The sequence below is a fragment of the Hemibagrus wyckioides genome, linkage group LG02, assembly GCF_019097595.1.
Source record: "Hemibagrus wyckioides isolate EC202008001 linkage group LG02, SWU_Hwy_1.0, whole genome shotgun sequence".
Lineage (NCBI taxonomy): Eukaryota > Metazoa > Chordata > Actinopteri > Siluriformes > Bagridae > Hemibagrus > Hemibagrus wyckioides.
Window position 1 is genome coordinate 7357154 of NC_080711.1, and position 18846 is coordinate 7375999.

At 39.6% G+C, this 18846-nt stretch overlaps 1 protein-coding gene across 2 annotated transcripts; it reads left to right on the forward strand.

The window, feature by feature from the left end:
- The first annotated feature begins 1228 nt into the window (after positions 1-1228).
- eftud2 (elongation factor Tu GTP binding domain containing 2) lies at positions 1229-18170 on the forward strand. Of its 2 annotated transcripts, none has more exons than XM_058374711.1 (28): positions 1229-1343; positions 2336-2472; positions 2575-2740; positions 2924-3002; positions 3094-3169; positions 4003-4068; positions 4168-4203; positions 4294-4384; positions 4472-4554; positions 5227-5393; positions 6107-6231; positions 6332-6395; positions 6485-6575; positions 6660-6795; positions 6891-7018; positions 7099-7292; positions 8168-8279; positions 8854-8994; positions 9087-9188; positions 9283-9365; positions 9723-9809; positions 11168-11294; positions 11572-11659; positions 12973-13091; positions 13284-13378; positions 13575-13728; positions 14958-15065; positions 17744-18170. In XM_058374711.1, the coding sequence occupies exons 2-28, from the start codon at positions 2371-2373 to the stop codon at positions 17837-17839; spliced, it is 2916 nt and encodes a 971-aa protein (XP_058230694.1). In that variant the 5' UTR covers positions 1229-1343; positions 2336-2370; the 3' UTR covers positions 17840-18170. The 2 variants fall into 2 exon arrangements, with proteins under 2 accessions (XP_058230694.1, XP_058230699.1); XM_058374716.1 differs by having other exon boundaries at positions 1275-1317.
- Positions 18171-18846: the final 676 nt, after the last annotated feature.

The following is an 18846-nucleotide window of genomic DNA, read 5'->3' on the forward strand; positions in this document are numbered from 1 at the left end:
GAATCCTTTAGTCTTCACACTGAAATGAATACTTAATATTTAAATCTAAGTTCATTTATATTTAATTAGATGAATGTGTCTTAAAATGTTTATAAGTGTTGGATTTGTGATAGATTTTCTTCTCCTGACAGGGACAAAATTTCTAATATATGGTACTTTCTAAATAATTAACATTGCAGCAATGTGTTTTGTCCGAGAAAAGTGTCTTTAATCTATAAACCTATATGTCTATAAATGTTTATATATTAATTTAAAGTTTATGCATCTTAAATTAAATGAAGGCTCATTTACATAAATAAATGTAAGAAAGAAATATAACAATAAATGTAAACAATTCCATTTCCATATTAGCAATACACTAGCAAAGACTGCTTTTTAAATACCCTTTTGTCTAACTTTTTTTTTTTTAAAGGTGATTGCACACAGTTCATAATAAACCAGACCTGTGTAGAAAAGGAGAAGAAGGTGAGGAAAGACGTGAAATATATATAAATATGTGGGAGTAGATAGAAGGTGAGTGTACCTAATAAACTGACAACTTTTAGGGGGGAAATGGAGGGGGGTTAACTCTAAAACCGACTTTTTCTCTGCTGTTTTTGAAGAACCGTCAAAGTTTGTAATCTTAAATAGAATCTTATTCTAATCTATTTATCTATCTATCCATCCATCTATTCCATCCAACCGTCCATCCATTTCATCCAATCATCCATCCGTCCAACCCTCCATCCATCCAACCCTCCATCCGTCCATTCCATCCCATCCGTCCATCGATCCATTCCATTCATTCATCCATCTGTCCAACCCTCCATCCATGCATCCATCCATCCAACCCTCCATCCGTCCGTCCATCCATTCCATCCGTCCGTCCATCCGTCCAACCCTCCATCCATCCATTCCATCCCATCCATCCATCCATCCGTCCATCCGTCTGTCCATTCCATCCATCCATCCAACCATCCGTCCATCCATCCGTTCCATTCTATCCCATCCGTCCATTTCATTCCATCCCATCCATCCATTCAACCATCCATCCATTCCATCCATCCATCCATCCATCCATTCATTCCATTCCATTCCATTCCATTCCATTCCATTCCATCCATCCATCCATTCATTCATTCATTCATTCCATTCCATTCCATTCCATTCCATCCATCCATCCATCCATCCATCCATCGTGTCTCTTCCCGGTTCCCGCCTGCTGTACATTTTTTTTAATCAGGCAAAGCGAAAGGCGCCTTGCCCGTGACGTCATCTACGTCCGACTTACGTTGTGAGGACCTGGCGGTGTGTGGTGTTTGGAAACACTTTGAACAAGTACGCGAAAGATACCCTTTAAAAACGTGAGTTTTACTTTTCCGTGCAGGTTTCTGTTGGTTTATGCACGTTTAACCATCACTACGCCTAGGTGCACTGATACACGCTGTTCGATGAAGCGACAGGACAGTATGAAACGTCAGGTTAGCGTTAGCATCTGTAGCATTTCTACTACCATTCATTCACACGCAGTGAACGTGAGAGGCGCGTTGATTCGAGATGGTGATCGGGTTAAACACGCGCGTTTCCGTGTTAAATAAATACACTGTGCCTTTTTTAAAGGTTTAGTTAGTTGAAATGAAGCTGTTGTTTATGGTAACGTTTAACTGTTAGCTAGTTATCTTTGCTCAGGCTTTGGGTAAAGGTTACTATATTATACACAAAGCACACTAGATAGGGTTCAGGACATGTTCTTCACTCTCATGTGTAGTGAGTAAAGAGGCGTTTGGGATCCAGTCTGTGGTGAAAATATCATGTTATTAATATTTTTGTTTGATTAAAATAATAATATTTGCAACCTTTTGTTCAAGTTAGATTAATTAATTGTAGTGCAGCGTCTACATTTCATTAATACTGCCTGGATTTTATTTATTTATTTATTTTTACTAAAATTTTAGTAAAAAATAAAAATAAACTGTTATTGAAAAATTATTATTTCAGTCATAATGATTTTTTTTAATCATTCATGAGCTCATTTATTTTTTTTTTATAAGCAATATTTAGACAGAATCAAAATTCGTACAGAATTTTATTTGTAATTTTAAGTTGTTAAATAGAGAAAAGGTAAAAAAAAAACATCTGAATATATTTATAAATATTTTTCTGAATTAAGGGCTTAAAAAAATGATGCGCATTATGTACTTGCGAAAATAACTGTGCATTGAGCTGTAACACAATATGATCGATGTATGAAAATCTACCATATTCCTCTCCAAGTCATCTGTGGGAAGAGAATTACATTTTTTATTCCTCTGTTTCCAATTCTGTGTCCGTTCCATCTTTTCCGCTTATGTTCAAGGTTGTTAAAACCACACCATATAAGAGCTCGGCGCCATGGAGACAGATCTGTACGACGAATTCGGGAACTACATCGGGCCGGATCTGGACTCCGATGAGGATGAAGATGTCGAGGCAGAGGACAGGGATGTGGCCGAGGTAACCGAACTGCTGCACCTGTTAGACAATACTCTTTCGATACAATAGGTAGGTTTTCTGAGAACAGTCAGTCACGCTACGGAATGTGTGTGGTCCGTGTAGGCAGACGAGGATGAGGAGGATGACGATCAGGTGGACGGCGATGAGGAGGGCGGTGGCATGGAGGTCGTTTTGCACGAAGATAAGAAGTATTATCCCACTGCAGAGGAAGTCTATGGGCCTGAAGTGGAGACTATAGTCCAAGAGGAGGACACACAACCGCTTACCGGTGAATGCTCACATCGTCATGTTTATACATGTTCATAAGATATGACAAAAGAAATGCAACTCTCATAAATGCATTATTGTGCATGCAGACTGGGATTAAAAAAGCGCTCAGATATTATTCTGTTACACATTCAAAGCCAACAAAAACGTTCTGTCTCATCGTTTCTGTCTGTATCTTTGTCAGAGCCCATTATAAAGCCTGTGAAGACGAAGCAGTTCACTCTTACAGAGCAGGAGCTGCCAGCTACAGTTTATGACATGGAGTGAGTCTGCATATGCAACATCCCACCTGTTCCTTCTGAGTGATTATAGACATCATGTGAAGTTAAAACCAAATCTTAATTTCCTCTGCAGGTTTCTTGCTGATTTAATGGACAGCTCCGAGCTGATTAGGAACGTCACTCTGTGCGGTCATTTACACCATGGCAAGGTCAGGACCTGAAACGTTTTTAAATATAAATACACCCGCACTGTTTTGCTAAAGATTTAAAGATCTGGTTTCAACACCTGATGGTCTATGGCCTTTTTATTTTAGTTACTTTATGTGAATGTTACAGAAATTCATTTGAATACTTGAATCTTTAGGAGATGTCACAGAAGGGACAAGGAAAGGATATCATAATATTTATTTTTTTATAAAAAAAAAAAATTATATATATAATATATATGTGTGTGTGTGTGTGTGTGTGTTCAAAGTCTTATTTGAATTTATTTATTTATTTTATTTATTTTTAAACGATGACAAAGAAACCTCTGGGAAACTCGGCACACTAAACAGCCCGATGAATTCGTTACACTGTACTGTTGTGCAAATTTTGCCCTGAAACATATTAAGTAATTATATAATAAATAATTAAAGAAATAAATTGAGAAAGCAACAACTAATGTTTTTTACTATTTTCTAGTGTAGAAACTTGTTACAGTTGACATGAATGTCATCCACATATTTCTTAAATCAGATTAGACTTTTAGATTATCTTGTTTCATAAATTCACATTTCACTCACAGTAAGCTGAAATAATATATGAAGAGAGAAGGGCCATGGTGGCTTAGTGATTATTGGCTTAGTGACTAGTTTGCCCCTCACATAGATGCTCCAGGTTCCCTCTGTGAGGGTTGTATGAATTTTTTGGGGGGTAAATGGTAAAAATCTGCGTATGGTAGATGCAAACTTTTTCTACAAACTTCATATCTAATGACTATGAATGAATTAATATCAGTTGCTGTGTTTAAATAAAATGTGTGTGTATGTGTTTTTCACAGACATGCTTCGTGGACTGCCTGATCGAACAGACCCATCCGGAAATCCGTAAGAGAGATGACGCAGATGTAAGTGTAAAATTTTCATTTGTACACAAATATTGAGGTGCAGAAGAGCAATACTGAAAGGTTCTGATTAAACCTTTGCTTTTACTCTCTGCCTTTCAGCTGCGCTATACAGATATTCTTTTCACCGAACAAGAGGTAAGAGTTTAGTTTATTTAACTATAATCATTTGCAGTTCTCTGTATGTGTACACAGTGTGTGTGAGATCTCTGGATTGTGTGTGTGCAGAGAGGAGTCGGTATTAAGAGCACACCTGTGACGATGGTACTCCCCGACTCGAGAGGGAAATCCTACCTGTTCAATATCATGGACACTCCAGGTAAAGCAGTCCACATGTTGAAGTACCCTGAGGTGTTTAGGAAACGAGCGAGGATGATGGTAATACTCCGGTTTTCTCCATCCTCAGGTCACGTGAACTTCTCGGATGAGGTTACAGCAGGAATCAGGCTTTCAGATGGGATCGTGCTGTTCATCGACGCTGCTGAGGGGGTGAGTCGGCTTATTTCTGCTGCTGCTCCTTGGTCTCACTAACCTGGTCTTGGGGCTAATCTTTTACTCAACACAAGACAGATCATTTTAGACTAAAAAGCATGGAATACTTTGTCTCACTCTATCAATCACAGTGACATTAACCAATCATCATTGGACTACTGATGGGAAGGTTGTCAGTTTAAATCCCAGGTCCACCATGCTGTCACTGCTGGGCCCCTCAGCAAAACCCTTAACCATCAGTTGTGTAAAAAAAATTGTCGCCCTGGATAAGGGCGTCTGCCAAATGCCGTAAATGTAATCTGTGGTGTTCTGTATGCGTAAGAGGTAGATTAGGACCAGTCTGAAAAGAGGCTGATGGCTGGATTCACATGTCTCACAGGAAGCATGTGGTGGCCTTCACTCTGTTCAGTTCAGTCTGATTTACTGCCATTACTGTTGCCTTATTGGTCATTCTAGCACATAAGCTATAAAGTAATAAAAAATAAACAAAAATAATAACTGAAAAAGCAAGCAAATAGAAACAAAATAAAGGCTATGGAAACAATAATGAAAATTCCCTCTCTCAGGTCCCAAGTTAAGGGAAAGACACAACGGCTGCTTTGCTACATCTTAAGAGTTGTCTGGTTTGTCTAATTATTTTCCCTTTCTTTTCTTTCCACGTTTACGTAGGTGATGCTGAACACCGAGCGTCTGATAAAACATGTGGTGCAGGAGCGTCTGGCCATCACCATCTGCATTAACAAAATAGACCGGCTGATCCTGGAGCTGAAACTTCCTCCCACTGATGCCTACTACAAACTGCGTCATATTGTCGATGAGGTCAACGGCATGCTCAGGTGAACATTATATTATATTATAAAGATATACAGTGCTAGGACTGGCAAGGTCTTTGTTTCTAATTGCTTGTTGAAGAACCTTGTGGAGTGAATCACACCTTAGTGATAGTTTGGCTTTAAAATAAATGCAATAGTTGTACCAAGCTTGATTATTCACAACTCAACCTACAGGTAATAGGAAGGGAGTCTGGTTTTAAACTTTTTGAAAAGAGACAGTGTAATGGGAATATTTTAGTTTATGTGCTTTTACTTATTTTCTGTCTTTCTTGACTTACTACAAAATCAGTCTTAATAGCATCCTCATCACCGCAGCCATATAATAGGAAATGATCTTTTTTTGTTTTTAATTTAATAATATTAATGGGTCAAATTTATCGAGTTAATATTCACAATTTGATACTTTGAAACGATGTGCTATATATATATATATATATATATATATGTCAATAATCAAGGCACTTATGTGCTGTATACATATATATATATATATATATATATATATATATATATATATATATAATATAATGTAATATAATATAATGTAATATATAGATTGATAATTTTTTACAGCTTCTTTTTTACTGCTTAATTTCCTTCATAATTTTATGTTTAAATGTCTTTATATATTTATTTTTATTTTTTTAAATGCAACATGTCTAGTGAGCTCATAATATTTAATCTTTGCTCTCCATCTCTGTTTCATTCTCCTTTAGCACATATTCAACTGATGAGTCTCTAGTAGTGTCTCCTCTTCTGGGAAATGTGTGTTTCGCCTCTTCACAATACAGCACCTGCTTTACCCTCGGGTCTTTCGCCAAGATCTACTCCGATACCTTTGGTAACAGACACACACACATACTACACACCTAGAAAAACTGGCAGTCCGTACTGACGTGATGTGTGTGTGTGTGTATGGTATAATATTTTTTTTCTTCCAGGTGACATAAACTACAACGAGTTTGCAAAGAGACTCTGGGGAGACATTTACTTCAACCCCAAGACGTGAGAATCTCCTTCACTGCTGTTTTTAAACTTGAAATCTGTCTCGGATGTTGTCTCTAATGTGATTGTTTGTGCTGTCTGTCAATCAGGAGGAAGTTCACTAAAAAAGCCCCCAACAGTAACTCGCAGCGCAGCTTCGTGGAGTTCGTACTGGAGCCGCTCTACAAGATCCTCTCGCAGGTAAAGCCCGGTCATGCACATCTTTTTTTTTTTTTTTTAATTTAATTATTTGATCATTAGATAAATATTTTAATTTCTCCTCAGGTGGTCGGAGATGTGGACACATCACTGCCACGCGTATTGGATGAATTGGGGATCCACCTGACCAAAGAGGAGCTGAAACTCAACATCCGGCCTCTGCTGCGCCTCGTCTGTAACCGCTTCTTTGGAGAGTTCACAGGTTAGTGATTTCCTAAAAATGATAAGAGGCCCATGGTTTACATGGATATTCTGTACCATATAAAAGTATTTGTCTTGTTGAAATGTTCTCCACAGGTTTTGTGGACATGTGCGTGCAGCACATTCCATCTCCTCAAGGGGGCGCCAGAGCCAAGATCGAGCACAGCTACACCGGAGGACTGGACTCAGATCTGGGGGAGGCCATGACTGAGTGTGACCCTGATGTATGTACCCAAGACTCTGTGTGTGTTTGGGTGGATGTGACGGCATGCTGTACTGAACTATTTTTTCCTCTTTGTGTCAGGGTCCGTTAATGTGTCACACCACTAAGATGTACAGCACAGATGACGGAGTGCAGTTCCACGCCTTTGGTCGGGTTCTGAGCGGGACGCTGCAGGCGGGGCAGCCGGTGAAAGTTCTGGGAGAGAATTACACTCTGGAGGACGAAGAGGACTCGCAGATCTGTACTGTCGGACGCCTCTGGATCTCGGTAGCAAGGTAAAGACCTTTTCACCTATGCAACAGTTTCTCCATGGCTGTTTTTCAATGACACATTAAAAACTGATAACCGGTTTGAGCTATTTTATTAGTGCTAGTTTATTTGAGCGCCGACTGCATGCACCGTAACAACATTATTAGAATTTATTGTCTTATTGATTATTTATCATCATGCTTTGAACACTTTTCTAGTCTAATTAGCTGTTTGGCTCTGAAAAGGACTCATTTACAATAGCCATTAAAGTCTATAATATCAACAAGTATATAAAAAAAAAATCTTGGACAAACTATTAAAGCTATTGTAAGATATAGAATGGAAATAAGAGCATGTTCTGCTAATCCAAAAAATAGTGCAAATATGCTCATTCAGCCAATCAGCCATAACATTAAAACCAATGACAGGTGACGTGAACAGCGTTGATTATCTAGTTAGATTGGCACCTGTCAAGGGCTTGGAATATATTAGGCAGCAAGTGAACAGTCAGTTTGTAGGAGGATTAAAGGTTTGGTGTCACAGCAAACCTTCAGTAGTCTTGTAAAGTCCATGCCTTGATGGATCAGAGCTGTTTGGTGACAAAAGCAGGACCTACACTATATTAGGCAGGCGGTTTTAATGTTATGGCTGATCAGTGTATGTACCCAAGACCAGAATTTCTATCTGTGGCTGTTTGTCTCTGGGTTCCTATATATCCGTCCAGACAAAAGAGGGTCCTCTCTCAAAAAGCAGATTGTTGAGGTAAAACGTCTGCCACTTTGAGATGCTACAATGCTTTTGCTTTCAAGTTACCATAGAAAAGGCCTAGAAATTTCCACTGCATTTATATAACCCTCTGCGTCTGATGCAACCCTGTACGTGTGTTTGTGTGTGTGTATAGGTATCAGATTGAGGTGAATCGGGTCCCCGCTGGCAACTGGGTGCTAATTGAAGGCTGTGACCAGCCCATTGTGAAAACAGCCACCATCACAGAGCCTCGGGGCAATGAAGAGGTGAGACTGACTGTGTGACTATAGGTGAAGTGACCCCATGCATCAGAGTGAGAAATTAGTCCCCAAGGGAACACTGGAATACAATTATGCTTGAGGAGAGAATCATCCTTCTCCGAATAATGTACCCGCATTTACAGATTTACAGAGATGTGCACTAGGTGGCAGCGTTGCATTGATGTGAGCTTAAAAGAATGTTCAGAAGTCTGTGAAACTTCACCTTCATCCATCCATGCATGTAAATTCCAGTCTTCCCTTTGGCAAAAATGTCAACGTCTGAGGATTAGCTCTAGCATGTATGATTTTTTGCCATTCTGGTTTTTCATCTCTTCGAAGGTTTAAAGTAGCAACTCTACATTGTATCCATCATGCCCGTTTTCACACACACCTCTTCCTCATTCCTTCTGTAATCTTTAATGCCATCAGCGGGGTCTGCCTGTATGTATTAAAGGGCTTGTCCAAAAGTACAGTGCCAATATCGATTTCTTTCCCTATGACTGTCCTAATCATTTTCCATATAAATAGTTGTCATTTATTTGTATGATAGATTCACACAGTGTCATGTTTGCATGTTCAGGCTCAGATCTTCAGGCCACTGAAGTTCAACACGGCTTCGGTCATCAAAATTGCTGTGGAGCCTGTCAATCCATCTGAGCTGCCCAAGATGTTGGATGGACTGAGAAAAGTTAACAAGAGCTATCCATCCCTTACAACAAAGGTAAAACACACATACGTATATACATGTGCAGAAATGCTCTGCTACTTTGTCTGATTCACCCACTACGTGTGTGTGTGTGTGTGTATGTATAGGTGGAGGAATCTGGAGAGCATGTTATCCTGGGTACAGGTGAGCTCTACCTGGACTGCGTTATGCATGACCTGAGGAAAATGTACTCCGAGATCGATATCAAGGTTTGGCTCTCCTTTCTTACACAGTACTGTCTCTGGCATGTTAGTTGATGACGATGTACGGTTCTCAAAAGTATTCTTTAACTTTTCACCCCAGGTAGCTGACCCTGTGGTGACCTTTTGCGAGACAGTGGTGGAAACATCCTCTCTCAAGTGCTTTGCTGAAACACCCAATAAAAAGTAGGTAAAAAAAAAAACCCCAGACACGGTTACACAGCAGCCATATGAGGAATCATCTATATTCACTTCAAGATAAGATCTGAATTAATTAAGCTTAAGTTTGTTTGGCTCAGCATTTTTTTTAAAGTGTCTTCAGGCACTGTTTTTACTACAGCATTAGTAATGGTTTTTTTTTTTTTTTTTACTCAACGTAATCTTTAAATGAAGATGGCCTAGACAAGATAAAGCTTTTCCATGTCATTTGGGATAAAAACACATTTATGGCTCCTTAAAACCCGAGATGTCCAAATAAAAGCAGTAAAACTGTTTGGCTGTTTGAGCTTTTGTGGTCTTGACATGTTTTTGTTTTTTTTCCAGGAACAAGATCACGATGATTGCTGAGCCTCTGGAGAAAGGCCTTGCTGAAGATATCGAGAACGAGGTGGTGCAGATCACGTGGAACAGGTGCGAAGGCGAAGGCTTTGTCTTCTTGATGCTGCATATGTCTGCACTGGCTTTGGCAATATAAAGCCATTTGGAGCATTTTTTTCCACTGTAGCCTGAGAAGCTACACCTGGCTTTAACAGGAATGAATAATCCGCTTCTATTTTTAGTCCATTTTCTGACAGCGGTCTGGAACACAACATAGCGATGACGGCTGCAATCAGTATTACAACTATGTACCAACCTATTGTTTTTCGTTAAGTCTAGTCTAGTCTTTTTATTTGTCTGACCTGCCTTTCGTATAATTACCTCACATACCTTGACTAAGTTAAGGAAGGGTGGTAGCTTTGGTATTCTATGGCAATATTGAAAAGGGTGAGTAAATTGATTCACCCCTTCCCCCATAATAATCAGTTAAATTGTGTAGAAACAAAATGTTGCAGTGCTTTTGGCATTAGCACCCTTCCATGATTATGATTTTTACAGTGAAATCTCTGCATAGGAATTTAAGTTCTTAAGGCGAAAATTTGTATTGCGAAACAAGTTTTCCCAATGGAAATATATGCGGATAATCCGTTCCAGCCACCCAAAAATATTACCAATATGACCAATACGAAGTCTCTGTAAACTGTATGGCTGCTTACAAAGAACTGACCCAAGCCAAGCGTTCCACACCACCAATCTGTGAACAAAAAAATGCCCAAAAATCCACGTAGCTACCACGTAGGCAACGCTGGTATCGTGGGTCGACTCTTTCCGAACAGCTTTCGCCGAAAGAAATCTTAAAATTCATAAACTGGCTACAGTTGGCTTTGTTTGGCTTTCCGTTGAGGCAAACAAGTTTTGAACGGCGTCCAGACGTACGTGCAACTTAGCCTGCGTTCGGTTCTTTTGTATGTCGAAAATGCTTCCTATGCCGATGCAAAATTTCAATTCTTGATCTGAAAATTCGTAAGGGAGGGGCCGAGGTTCCACCGTATAATTTTTTTTTCCATAACAGAACAGAAAACCCCATACTTCCAGCCGTACTTTAAAACCATACATCTGGAACCTTTGATGCCGTCGGTCTGGATATAAATGTGATACAGTTTCAGATTTGTAATTCCGAATGTTCCAGTAGTGTGCAATGGAAAGGGGATTTTAATGAGATCCAAAATGTCAAAGGAGACCCTTGTATGTTTAAATTCTTATACTAGTCTGGTATTCCTTTTTTTTTTTTTATCAAACTACTAAACATCTGTGTGTGTAAGTAATGGAGCTCAGCTGTGATGCAATCTGGAATTGTAGAGACCAGCATGTGTAGTTCTGTGTAGATGTCACACACCATTTAGTGCACAGCCTTCCAATCTGTCAACTCTGCTTTCTTTCTCTGTCATTAGAAAGAAGTTGGGGGAGTTCTTCCAGACCAAGTATGACTGGGATTTACTGGCAGCTCGTTCTATCTGGGCTTTTGGACCCGACACTACGGGACCTAACATCTTGGTAGACGACACTCTGCCGTCTGAGGTATGCAAATATCATATAATCGCAGGAGCTGGATTTTAAAGCATGAACCTTTGGCAGTCTTCTGGATAAAGGCCTGAAGGTGTATTTGTTCTCCGGCATGTGGTGTGTGTGTGTGTTTAGGCGCAAATGTTTTGCATTGCTCTGTGTGTGTGGGCGAGGAGGTGTGAAAAATGTGTTGACATCACCTGTCAGGTTTTTTTTTTTTTGTATGAAATGGTGGCATCTTTTAATATGGCATAAAGTTCAAGTCTGTGTGTGTCTGTGTGTGTGTGTGTAGGTGGACAAAGCTCTCCTTGGCTCAGTGAAGGACAGCATCGTTCAGGGCTTCCAGTGGGGAACCAGAGAAGGTCCTCTATGTGATGAACGTAAGTCACCCAAATCACAATCCATCATCAACATGGAATCAACAGATCTTTATGTGGTGCCGATATTTATATCCGCTTATGGGATATTTTCAGTCAGTATTACGAAACAAATGATTTTCTGGCTGCAAATCCAGTATACAGAGTGGCCCAAAAGATGTATATGAAGATGTAAAAAATTTTATTATCAAATTTATATAAGCATTGAAGGGTAGCAAGTCATGTTTGAATAATGCAATCGCAATAGGTGCTCAAAGCAGGCATCGTTAGCATCCAGACACTTTTGATTTCGGCAAACTACCGTATGAACAGCATCACGAATCCGTGCGATTTTTAATCGTGTTGGTGGATCTTGCGTTGCTTGAAAGTCCACCATTTTCTTTGGCTTCGTTTCGACTGCCACAACTCCATCATTGATAGCATGGTACAATTGCTGAGGAAACATAACACATTGCTGCCATAATTCAATTCACGTTTTAAATAAGGGCATAGATGACAACTGTTAAAGTGTGTATACATTTTTTCCGGCCTGTCTGTATAAAATGAGTCGATGTGTGTTATTCCCCTCTGTTGGATAACCTTACACAGAATTTTAGTGGTTGAAGATAAACACCTTCAGATTTTAGATGATTATGAGGCCATCACAGAGAGCAGAAATGGGTTTGATATTATTTTGAAGATAGAAAGTAAATGATGATCTCAAGAAACATTTGTGTGGGGATAAAAAATCCCTATCCCATAAACATTTATATTGCCCCAAGTAGGTGAGGTAAAAACGGAGCTCCTAAAATCTAGAACTAAAGCCCTGAGTGTCTGCTTTCATATGGAATATTAACCACCGCAAAGACCAAGACTCTACACATTGATTCTCTGAAAAGAAACACAGTTCATTGAGTTAATTTGTACTTAATTTAACACGTCATAAATAATGCAATATACAAATGATAAACGCGACTATTAACTTATGTCTGTCTTTATAACTGCTCTTTATTCATTCAGAACGCTCACTCCATACACGAGTCATTTTTATGTTCACTAACATTACTTATTTAAGAGATATAATATGTATAGACAGATGACATTGACAGATTATTAGATGATAAAACGCTGTCCACTTTCAGACTGGAGTGGCGTTAATACAGCATTCTTCTTTTAAATGGCTCGATGACAGTTTTGGACTGTTTACTAGTAATTCCCAGGCGATCGACTTTAATATATTAAACATGGCCCAAGCCAGGCCTTTAAAATGATTAGTTCAGCAGGCGCATGAAATATTACTGGAGTCTAAATAATCAGGATCGTGTCTTTCCCTGCAGCTATCCGTAATGTGAAATTTAAGATCCTGGATGCGGTCATCGCTCAGGAGCCGTTACACAGAGGAGGCGGACAGGTCATTCCTACCGCACGAAGAGTCGTGTATTCCGCCTTCCTCATGGTGAGCACTTTTTTCTCCTTGTTACATCGTCATTCTTCCTGCAGAGTCATCACTGCTTCCATTAGTTGTATTGAAGTGTTTTCTTTTCTAGCCAATATCGTAATTGATGAGCACCAGCGCTCTCGATTTTTTTTTTTTTTTTTTTTTTTTTTTGCCAATAACCAGTTCTTCGTTCTGATTGGTTGGTTTCAGGCTACACCCAGGCTGATGGAGCCCTATTACTTTGTGGAGGTTCAGGCTCCTGCTGATTGTGTGTCTGCTGTTTACACTGTGCTGGCACGCAGGAGGTAACACGTGACACACACACACACACACACACGGATGGATGGGAAAGGGAATTAGGCAGCTGCTGACTCTGCTGACTGTCACACACAGCGACATTACTAACATTAGCTCGCTCTTAAATTGCGAGTAAATGACTCACTTTTATAGTAACTTATTAAGAGGCATCATAGTTCTAATGAAGTTAATGCTTTCTTTCAGAGGTCATGTGACACAGGATGCACCAATCCCCGGGTCTCCCCTGTACACAATCAAGGCTTTCATTCCTGCTATCGACTCATTTGGGTTTGAGACTGATCTGCGTACACACACACAGGGACAGGCCTTCGCACTGAGTGTGTTCCATCACTGGCAGGTATATACATACACACACACACACACTCTTTCTATCTCTCTCTGTGTTTCTGTCTCTTTCTCTGTTTCTGTCTCTCTCGCCTACATAGTTTTCTGCTATATCCTTTCACCTACATTCATCCATACAACACTACAGTCTTAAGCACCACAATCACTCTCGTAGTTCATGGCGTTTATATGCAAATTAAACCAGAAAACCCTCATTCCTGTCCTGGAAATCTCCGGAAAGTGACCTTACCGACTGATGCAAAGCCTGAAACAGACACAGTAAATAAATACTGAATAAACGTTTCTTCGCCAGTAAACTTCACATGTTTATAATCCTGTGTGTTTTTATGTGGAGCAGCCACCATACAAGCCCTTGTGAATTAGCTGTTACTATAGAAACAGTACTGTATTGCTGTCTGAGTTAATGGACTTGGATCAGATCTGAACTTTATAGTGATAAGGGAAGTGATGGTTCAAGTGGTCAAGGCTCTGGGTTGTGGATCGGGGTTCAAGCCCCAGCACCACCAAGCGTCACTGTTGGGCAGTTGAGTTTGACCCTTAACCCTCTCTGCTCCAGGGGGTGCAGCATCATAGCTACCCCTGCGCTCTGACCCCAACTTCCTCAGCTGGGATACGCGAAGAAGGGAATTCCACTGTGCTGTAAAGTATGTGTGGCGATATTAAAGGCTGCTTGCCCTCAGTCCTTGTCAACAATCTTTTACTGTTACTGTACAATAAAATGATGTATTTAATTTGACATTTAGGAGGAAAAAGTCTGAAACTGTTTTTTTTTTATGTTTATCATATTTACATGCATTGGTTTCGCAAATACTTTCATTCAAAATAAGTTACAAGTGCAGCAGAATCTCATCCCAGCATTAAGCTGTGAGCAGCTCAGTGGTTCTCTGTCAGCCCTGTGATTTCAATCCCTAATCTTCTGCAGTGGAATTCCCTCTTAAGAAGAGAAAAAGGCTTAAAAAGTCTTCTTAAAAATATAATCCCACACACACACACACACACACACACACACTCAGCTTTAGGGGTGTGTGCTTAATTTGACACTGAATATGTTTTGCTGTTGCATAGTGAAGCACTGAATCAGCAGATTATGTCTCACTGCAAACCTGTCACATAGCTTTGTGTTAAGCTTTTTGAGGGTTTTTTGTTTTTTTCAAGCTACTCTACTCTAATTTTTTCCTTTGTCTCTCTCTCTTTTTTTTTTTATTATTATTATTTCTACAGATCGTTCCTGGTGATCCCCTGGACAAGAGCATCGTGATTCGGCCATTAGAGCCTCAGCCCGCCCCTCATCTAGCCAGAGAGTTCATGATCAAAACTCGTAGGCGCAAGGTGAGATTCCATCAGTCGCTCACATTCTCTCACACGTGCTCATTCCAAAAGACTTCTGTGCTTTCATGCAGGTAGTTTAGTCTGAAACATATCTTGGTAATGTGGAAGCTGTCATGTGGTCTGGGAAGCTCAGTGTGGTACTGAACCCGAGACTTCCTGTAGGAGGTGGTGTGAGTTTGGTTGCACTGGAACTGTGCTGGGATTCCAATGAGCTCGGGTCCAGGCTTATATACTGACCACTGCAGATCGAGGACACCCCAAAAGAGCTGCAGTTTTGGAGATTCTCTGATCCAGTCGTCTAGCCATCACGATCTGGCCCTTGTCAAACTCTCTCAAATCCTTACTCTTGCCCATTTTTCCTGCTTCTAACACATCAACTTTGAGGACAAAATGTTCACTTGCTGCCTAATATATCCCACCCACTAACAGGTGCCATGATGAGGAGATCATCAGCGTTATTCACGGCACCTGTCAGTGTTCATAATGTTATGCCTGTTCGGTGTGTTCATATATATTTATATGACGAGTTGATTATGGTCATGTTCTCCATATGCATTTGTGATGGAGTAAGAAGAACAAAATTGCCCCAGGTCTCAATAGAATCAAGTCTGAAACCAAACCAATGCTGCAGGGGCAACAATCAAACTCTGATTCGGGTCACAGCAAAAGTTCGCAGTGTGAAAAATCCCTTCAGAGGTTATTCCACATCACGCTTCAAAAATCAGCTCGGTTTATTACCTGTTCCAAATCATTCGTCATTTTCTCCACAACATTCTTTTACAAATAATAACCCAAATTTATGATAGAGGGATATATTAAGCTTGAACATATATTAAGATGATGGTATTGTATAGGAAAAGAATAAATGTCAGACGGACGAGAGCAGAAATATTTCATTCTGCTTAGCCTTCCACCAGTGTTCCACCAGCCTACACAAGGCGCCTTCGTATAAATATTAGGAACACCTCCAAAGTTGTGACTCAGGATTTTGACGACGTGAAAGGTTCTAGACACGAAACAGCAGAGAACATTTCTCATCAAAGATTTAACCCAGTCAGGAAATCTGAAGTGGATTTTTAGTAGGAAATTAGTTCTGAAACTCCGAAGGAAATCTCTAAACTTAAAGAAGGATTTTCTGTGGTCATGTTCACTATTTTCCAAGGATTAATGAAGATAACCAAGAAACTGACACTTTTGTGATCCTGTGCTGTGTTTCTGTACACATTTATATTCCTAACTAAATTTTCTGTAAAGAAACACAACACACTAATACATTTTTTACCACCATTTTTATTCCTTTTTTTTATTTTATTTTGATTTTGTTTTTTTCCCCCCCACTTTTGTCTGTTTTCTGGTTTTATCAAGCCGAGATTCTGCTTATATCGCCATCTCAAGAGCAAGTGCTTGAATGTTTGTAGCTTTTCTAATCCTTCTTTTCTGCTACTTTTCCTTCTTCTTATTATTTTTTTCCTCCCCTTTCTCTCATCTGTTCATCCATCTGAGCTTCTCATCAACCTGATTGCTGAAGATCCAGTGATTGGATGTTTGTGAGATGAATTTGTTCTTCTCACTGTAATCTGATTAAATTCTGAACTCGAACCAAACGCGGTCAGGGTCACACAGCAAAGGGTCCTATGTCTGAAATCATTCTTCTTCAATTGCTTCCTTCCTGTTTGAAGGATATTTTAAGTGTATTATTAAGAAGGGCTAGACTTGCTGGATGTAGAAGAATTTCCTTTTTGCACCTTTAGTTCTACTTTGTTCCCTTTTCCTTGCCTTTTCTTCTTGTTCTGGGGTCTTATTTTCTCTTTACGTATGGTATTTTTGCCATCAGTCCCTCCATTCCCTCTGTCAGTCTGTGTCTCTGTCCATTTTGATTGATTTTCTTAATAGATTCCTTCCTAACTGAAGTATATTTAAAGTGTGTTTCTTTAGGAGGCTTTCACACGGACAGTTTAGACTGAAAACCGATCATGGTTCGCATGATAAATTGGTAATGTGAAAGCCGTCATGTGGACCGGGAAGCTGAACCCGAGTCTACCTGTAGGATGTGGTGGGAGTTTGGAACCGTGTCACGATTCTGGTGAACGTGAACGTCTGCAGTCGTTCTGGAAGTAAAGTAACCTGTGTGTGTATTGACCACATCATTAGTTTCCAAAACACATGTAGCATCACTGGCAGGGGTACACTGTAGGACATAGACGAAATGAGACGGCTTGCTGCGTATAATAGATAATAATATAAAAAACAGTTTCTTCCAACAGAGTTTTTAGGCTGATGGTATCCTAAGTCTCTGACCTGTTGAACCAGTCAATGTATTCATTGATGCAGACTTCGAAGCACTCTTGTACATCGCTCTGTATAAGGGTGTCTGCCAAATGCCAGAAATATAAATGTAATAGCACCAAATAAATAAAAAACAAATATGGTTATATTCTCCATGCCATTACATCTACGTGTTCTACAAATGCACCAGGATTCGACTGAATCAAGTCTGAAACCAGACCAACGCTTCTTCACTTTACTGAGTGTTGATGAATGACCTCACAAAGTCTATTCTTTCAATGCCTTGAACAATAATACAAAACCAAAAAAAAAATCCATATTAATCTGCCGCTATTCATTTTCTGATAATGTGCCTTCTAGCTTTAACACTTACACATCTTTCATCTGCGCAGGGTTTGAGCGAAGACGTCAGCATCAGCAAGTTCTTCGACGATCCTATGTTGTTGGAGCTGGCCAAGCAGGACGTGGTGTTGAACTACCCCATGTGATGGGGGGGGGAAACGGCTTCAATTCTTTTTCACCCGAATACATCAACCCCTCAGTCACCTGGCGGGAAGACTCAACACAGATACTGTTTAATACCCGCTTCCTCAGTGGAAGATGTTCTAGTGTGGTCGAGAAATTCTGCTGTTTGTGCGAGTTGATGATTGAACCATTAATTTACGTAACCTTTTGTCATGTCTTTTGTTTTTTTTTGTGCAGGAGGGGGGAAAAGAAAAATAATTCCCCTATCCAAAATCTGTTTCACTGATAACTGTGTTTATATTTTTTATATCTCAGTACAAGAATGTTTTGTACAGTAAAAGGATGAGAAACAAGCGTGTGTCTTTTTTTGTCTTTTTATACTGTATCCGATTTTTCAGATGGTGGAGTGCTTAAATAATTGCTTGGTAATTTTATACAGGAATATCTGTTAGGGACTGACACATGGGCTTCAGTGTGTCATGGTCATGCTTAAATAAAATAAAAAGAAAAATTAAAAGACACTCAGTTCTATAATTATTGTTGGCGCCCTTTGAAAAGAAGGGCAACCTAAATTAAATGAACCTAAATTTTGAACTAAAAAAATTAAAGCTCAAGTCAAGAAGCCTTGATTGTTATTTCTACGCTAAAGGTTTTTATTCAGGATGTGTTTGGAGAACACTTAGAATCTCATCGTTGGTGCGTGATGTTTTTGGAAGTCATGTTTATTTAGAGCTAACGTTAATTGTCTCTACTGTCAGTACATTGTTCCAGTTAAGGGTTTGTTTGAATAGAGTTTAAGGCGTGTTTGTTAGTTTCTTGTTAACTTGATGAGCTGCATTTTTGTTTTGTTTTAGAGAACAATATGAAAGGCGCCTAAAGCTGTTCTAACTTAACTGACTTGTTTCGATCTCTGAAATGTAACTACATAAAAGATTAAATGTATTAGATGTTTGTTTGGAACATCATGATGTCCTATGGCCCAACCCAATTGTTGATTATTTTCTTATGGGTTTTATCATTCTTACGAGTT